General features: G+C 34.3%; 2 protein-coding genes across 2 annotated transcripts; both read right to left on the bottom strand.

The window, feature by feature from the left end:
- Nucleotides 1–66: 66 nt before the first annotated feature.
- On the bottom strand, nucleotides 67–2,176 carry ZR3 (Zim17-type zinc finger protein). The gene is made up of 2 exons (XM_018128685.2): nucleotides 2,059–2,176; nucleotides 67–811 (listed from the first exon to the last, which is right to left on the bottom strand). Exons 1-2 carry the CDS (start codon nucleotides 2,123–2,125, stop codon nucleotides 306–308), a joined length of 573 nt encoding a protein of 190 aa, XP_017984174.1. The 5' UTR covers nucleotides 2,126–2,176; the 3' UTR covers nucleotides 67–305.
- Nucleotides 2,177–5,086: 2,910 nt separating this feature from the next.
- LOC18586441 (lysM domain receptor-like kinase 3) lies at nucleotides 5,087–6,999 on the bottom strand. Its single transcript, XM_007009833.3, has one exon. It carries the CDS (start codon nucleotides 6,642–6,644, stop codon nucleotides 5,385–5,387), a length of 1,260 nt encoding a protein of 419 aa, XP_007009895.2. The 5' UTR covers nucleotides 6,645–6,999; the 3' UTR covers nucleotides 5,087–5,384.

Consider the following 6,999-nt stretch of genomic DNA (forward strand, 5'->3'; position numbering starts at 1 on the left):
AGCATCCTATCATCTCCATAATCCATAAATTAATCATAAATGTATAATCCTGTTGGAGGCCAAGGCTTTTCATCATGCTAATAGCAGGAAAGCATTTCATTCTGTTGAAAACATTTTCCCTTAATTAGACAGACAATCTATGCTGCTGAACGACTTCTCCATTGGAGAATGATGGGGAAGAACACATAGGTTTTGACTATAAATTTTTAGTTTTATCTAAAACATGGTATTTGGGAGGAGATTAACATTAAGAAATGCTTCAAAACGTTCACATCAAGAAATCTCATCACAAATACATATCATGTTTACCCTTTCAGGGCTCCCTTTCCAGCTAAATCTTCAAGAGTTAGATTCAGGGTGTCAACTGAGCCTTTTTTTACTTCCTCGCCACGAGCAGCTAGGAAATCCTCGATGCTTCCTGGTTCACCAAACCACCCAAGACGATCTGCAATCAGATGTAAATTATTACACCCGCTACATCTTGCCACCACCACACCTTTCTCATATGATTCGCGGCAAACTGTCTTAACTGATCTTGTTTCACAGACCCTGCATGTAAATATCATGGCAAGATCATGCCTTGAGGATGTTTTCAAGTTGGAAACAGCAGTATGCTTCACAGCGGAATGGTTTGCCTCGGAAGGAACATTAGCCAAGTCAGAAGCAGACTTTAAATGGTCAGCTTCATGGTTTTCTGTATCCTCATTAGACTGGCCATCTGGATTTGCTTGAATCTGGAGCCATCTTCTATAAAAGTTATGTCTACTGCTGAAGAATGCACTTGCAGAAGGTAGGACTTGTGAAGGGGGTTCTGCCGGCAAAAAGTTAACTTCCATTGTTAGAAAGGCAAACTGAATTCCATTAATATCTTCATGAAAGCATGTGTAACTATTATTACAAAGATTTTTTGCGATCAAATCACCAATCATTTTGCCAAATTTCTTAATTTATTTATTTCTTAGAATTCCAATCACTTGGAGTTTTAATTAACTAATGCCTTTGTTAGAACCAATATGCCAAACTTGCTTGGCATATCGAATCACAAAACAAAGCAAAGACCTAACATCTCAGCACTGTCAGTAAGCAGCACCAGTGTCAACAGCAGCAGTACGATTCTATCCGTTCGAGTCTAGTATTCCAGAAGCCATTAAACATGCAATGAACATCCCCATCACCCCTTGGTTAGCCACTATTAAATAATAAACTCATTTCCACTGTCGGTTTGCATCGGTCAGACAAAACTTAGGGAAAGCCAACCCTTCAATTTAACTAGAAAAACATCCCTCTGATGAAAACATTAGTCCATTTCACTAAAATAACTACTAAATCTCAAAACAAAGTCTACAAGCACCACGAAAATTCCAACATAGAAGACCTAGACCTTGCGATCCCCCATTGTTTCACAAAATGCCAGCTATCGCCTAGGTACTTAACTCTTGATTTAAGCATGGCAGTCCCTGGGAAAACTTGAAAGACCAATTTGCAATTTCACATTTGTTGTAAATTTCTATTTTTCATAACTTTAACTTTGATGCATTAGAATTATGCACAAATTCATAATTTCAAAGTATTAAACTACTCAAACCTTCAATTTCTCCACCCAGCTATCTTATCACACTACAAGACATGATACCCGCAGCTAATACACTAAACAATAACAAAAGAATGTTAGTAATAAATTCTTCCCTCTCCTTAGAACACAACAAATTTTCACAAGCATTCACTTTCCATTGAAAATATCAGATAGCAAAAATAAAACTTCTAGCTGTTCTCATAATACAGTAATAAAAACATAGAACCAAGATAAATCCACAGCACAAAAAAGGTACAAAATTTTCAAACATGCTGAAAAATGCAAGATAGCAAAAACCCAACAATTATTTCTTCGAATAACAAAAACCCAATCTTTCTATCGATTGAAAAAGCTCAAACAAAGCCAAAAAAAGGCCACTTTTGTAAAGTTCCACAGCTCCCATATCACAGCTTCAGATCATATAAAGAAAACCCAAATAATAGAAAACAAAGAAAGAGGGAGGAAAGAGAAGGAAACGAGCTTACCTTTGAAAAGAGAGGTTTGGGGCTGATTACGAGCAAGAAGTGAGAGAACTCGCCGAAACTGAGACATCCTCGGCTGACATGAAGTGAACCGGTTTGAGGAACTGAGTTAGGATTCTGGATTTATACGTAATTCCCTTTTATTTTTTATTTTATATATTTATAATTAAGTAAAATACCTCTACACTTTAATTTTTAATCGAAATTATATTAAAATTTATTAATTTTTAAAATACATATTTTATTTTAAAAAATATTAGATTCAACTGTTAACTGGTAGTGTTTTCATTTGATATAATAAAAGTATACTGTTAATTAATTTTTAAAATTATTATTATATAATTTTATTAATTTTTATTAATTAAAAAAAAACTCTCCATCTGGATCGAGGCTCCCTTTTCTAGGGAGTTGGGTGTTTTTTTTTATTGTTTTTTAAAATATAATAATAATTTTTTAAATTAATAAAAAATATATTTAAATTTTTTATAATTTTTATTAATAATATTTACATCTTTAAGATGAAATGTCTATTTCAAAAATTAATAAATTAATTTAAAATTTTGATTAAAATTTAAATTGATAAGAGTCTTTTACCCATATAATTATTTTCTTTTCTAATTACTTGCTCTAAAAGATTTTGTTTTCTTTTTTGAGTGTAAAAGTCTTTAAATTATAAAGTTGTCATATTTTAGAAGCAAATTCTTTTTTTTTTTTTTTGGTAAAGATTATAGTTCAAAGGTCTTATAAAGGAGAAAAAGACTTTGATTTTTTTATTTTTTATTAAATCCAAAGTGTCAGCCACAGAAAGAATAGAAATCTAAGATTTTCCTGCTATTTTAATTATTTTTAATAATTAATTATCATTAATTACATTTCAATATAAAATTATTGAAGATTATAATTAATCTTATAATTTCATGGATTTTGCATGAAAATGTTATTTTATTCTTGTTTTCATTTAAGCATTTAGTAAAAGTTAGAAGAGAGTATAAAAAACTTTTTGTTCATATATTTCTTTTTGGTACATCATTTTGGTAAATAAATTGCTTAATATTTTGCGTTCGGACAAGATGCGTCGTACTCGTAAAAGTCGTGCATTCAAGATTAACACAAACAAGGGCCACTTCATTGATAATATTCTAATTCAATACTACTTAAATCGAGATAAACATACCAATTAAATCAACCCGATTTAATCACATATGTATATATATATTGATAATATAATCAAATAGTAAAATGGAAATCTCAAACAATTTTCCCCTAAATACATGCATTTAAGTTCTAAATATTAGCATTTGATAGTTTTTTTTATTAAGATATTTTATTTGATAATTTATTAACAAGAGTATAAAGAATGTTGAAAGAAAAAATCATTAAAAAATTGAATTTAACTTTCAATTGATTACTGCTAAAATTAAATAATAAAGTTGACACTCTTACAAAATTATAATCATTAGCATATAAGAAAGAAAGATTAGTAAAATATTAAAGGTAGCAGTCAAATGATGAAGTGAAAGGGGACCATGACCAAGTATTAAACCTGAAATTAGTAACAAAATTCCATCATTTCTCAATAAAATGAGAATCTTAAGTATCTTATAGCCATTAAGCCTCAAGTTGATAAAGAAACAGAGCCTTGGGCTGCGTTTGGCTATGGAAATGACGGCTTTAGATTCAAAATAGTTGTAAGGGAAGTGCTGATTCTTCCCTTAGAAGTGGATTAAGAACAAATACCAGATGTTAAATCAGCCTTTCATCTATGTCCCAGCCACCAACCTTAAACTTGTATTAGTCTTAAGTCAAAAGATACTTTGTTATATCAAGTCTTCCCTTGAACAAGACTTTTGTAGACCAATGGCAAGACATGTCCATTTTGCTTGCTTCTTATTTGTAGACGTCTCCAATCTTCTTACATGTCTGCAGCATTTTCTTAAAACTAATTGAAAGATTTTCTCAGATTTTCATTTCATTTATCTTTTTCATGATGAAGTGCTGAACGCAGCCTGAGATAATCCAATGCTTACTGTAGTAAAATGATAACGATCCCTTTGATTTCAACATAGCACAAAGGTCAGGTCAACAAAATTTGCATATGAAGCTGGAATTGGTCCCAGAATTCCATCCTTGCTGAATGATTCAGGAGACAAAATCTTGTACTACCAAGATAAGGACTCAAATTGAACAAGTGATTTGAATTCAAAGTGGTTTTAAGGTCTTGGCCTGGGGTTTCTGTGCAATTGTCATTTCAACATTTTTAGGTAGAGAAGCACAGAAATAATATATGCAGAGAAGATAGATGGTAATGACAATTGCTGATGTCCCAATGAAGCATTACATTGAAGTCTTTGGAATCTCCACCTTCTATTGGTCGTAGCCAATAAAATAAAGCAAAAAGAAATAAGGAATAGAGCAGTTAACCGTCTGGCCAATCAATCAAAGCAGCTCAACTAATTGTGCAGACAGTTGGGAAGTGAAAAAACCAACTTTAATGACTACAAAAAGCTATCTACCTTCCAATTCCATTTCATTCTTTTTTCATGTTCTTGCTGGTGACTAGACAGTTGAGAAACTAATTCAGATGTCTTTGTTTAAACTTCTACGAAAGAATTTTTCTAATTTAGGTTCTTGACCCTTACAGTGTAAAAGACTGGTTGCTCTCACATCACATGTGTACGGCATAAATGGTGGGGAACCAGACAACAGCATTTTCACCAAAAGTCACGTCTGAAAGTATTTATTGCAAACTGGGGTAATGGAAAACTCTCGAGTAGACTAATGACAACATTGGCATTGTCATATTCCATTAATTCCTAGGGTCTACAGTTGAATATCTACATCCATCCACTAACTTCAGCACAGAGTGAGTCTTGAGTATAACATATCATTGCAGAAAACTTATGTTGAGAAGATCCTAACTACAAAGAGTTTTGGATCAAAGATTCAAAAACAATAGCAATACATGCACTCCAAAAAACTGTCTGAAGCAGTCAATAAACTAGTACCATTTTCAGTAACAGACAGCACTAACTGAAGCAGAAAATCTTGTTTGCATAACAATTATTAAGAATGAACCTAGTTTCACAAAATCCTATACCAAAATCTCTCCCACAAAATGAACTTAAGTCTAAAAAAACTGCTCCCTGTATAGATTCACAAAAGGTACAAATATGTACAGGTACCTCAAGTTGTTGAGAAGAATCATGAATTTGTAAAGCTAAAAGAACAAAAAAAATAACTCTACTAACTCTCATTACTGATCAAACTGACAACCCCAAAGAATTTGCTCATAGAAAAAAAAAAACAAAAGCCGCAATCAATTTGTATAATTACCTTGGAGCCATTGAGACTGAGATATCAGTAGGCAAAACAATCTTGTCAGCCCAGTTCTTAGACTCCAAATACGACTTTGAAACCTGCCCTGCAACCTTATTCATATCAGGCCTTTTTCCTGGATCTTCCTCCACACATTCCAATGCCACCAAAACCATCTTCTCTGCCACATCCACTGGAAAGGAGTCCTTAAACCTCCTATCCACCCACCTCCTCACCTCTGCACTGCCTCCGGCCGCCGCCTCCCTAGCAGTATCTATAACACTCACTCTCTTATACCCTCCATTTTCTTCATCAACCGAATACTTTAAGGCTTCCTGTCCACTCAAAAGCTCCAAAACCACGACCCCAAATGCATAAACGTCACATTTCTGTGTCACCAAACCACTAAACTGAAGCTCAGGTGCCATGTACCCTCTTGTTCCTTCAATCTTCATAACTTTACTGTTTGATCTCTTAAGACTTTTTGACCCCTCCTCTTTTGCCACTTCCCCACATAGCTCAGCAGTGCCAAAATGACAAATTTTGGCTCTTAAAGAATCTTCAGCTACTAAAATACTTGAGATCTTTATATGGTTATGAGTGAAGCTAGTTTCAAGACCTGAACAATGGTGAATATAATCCAAGCCATGAGCAATACCATCAGCAATTTGCATACGAGAAATCCAAGTAGAAAGTATAGTAAAACTTGGGTTCTTGGGGTTTCTTAAACAATCTCTAAGGTTAGCTCCTTGTACATATTCATAAACAAGATAAATATAATTCCCTGACAGAGAAACACCCAAAAGCTTGATTAAACTACTATGATGACTCCTACAAATGAGTGATAACTTCTGAACCAAGTCATCTAACTCAATCGCACGTCTCAATTTTCTTTGGAAAATGACAACTCGTTTGCCTTGAAGGTTACAGAGCCATGACGATGATGAAGAGGAAGAAGAAAAACGTTTAGCAAGGAAGTTGTCTGTGGCCGAGCAAATGTCTGAGAAGTTATAGATGTGGGGGTTTTCAGGGAGAGAGGCTTTGAAAGTTGAGAGAGTTCTGGAGATTTGGCTTGAGGTCGAGTAGCTGGAAGAGTTGTCTAAGAAGTAGCTTGAAGAAAGAACCAAATTGTTGGCTGCGGAAGTGCTGCTGGATGGGTCTGATAAAGAAGAGACGGATTTTGAGGTTTTGGGTGTTTGAGATGAGGATGAAAAAGATGGTCTTTTGGAAGATCTCGGTTGGATTACCTCTATGCTTTTCTTTGATCCACACATTAGGAAGAGAGAAAGAAAGGGAAAACAACGAAAAATTCTCTTGTTTTCTAGGGAAATTTTGTTTCTTTACAAGGATTCTTTGGTGGGGATTGGCGGTTGAGGTGGCGGTGGTTGGGGGCGTGGTCTGGAGACAGAAAGGGGAAATTTTTAATGGGACATAAGAGGAAATGAAAAGACTTTCTGTTTCAGTTTTTGATTCGGAACTCTTTGTTGGTTTGCAGTGTTGTCTCTGTCGATGAGCCGCAGACATTGGTTTCTCTCTTCCTGAAATTAATACAGTCTTTTCAACAGACACGTGTGGGTTACGCTGCAGAACCATCAAAAGCTCCAATTCTTTCTCCCATTCTTAGCTTCA

Source organism: Theobroma cacao, chromosome 10 (assembly GCF_053813885.1).
Source record: "Theobroma cacao isolate CCN51 chromosome 10, ASM5381388v1, whole genome shotgun sequence".
NCBI classification, from domain to species: Eukaryota; Viridiplantae; Streptophyta; class Magnoliopsida; order Malvales; family Malvaceae; genus Theobroma; species Theobroma cacao.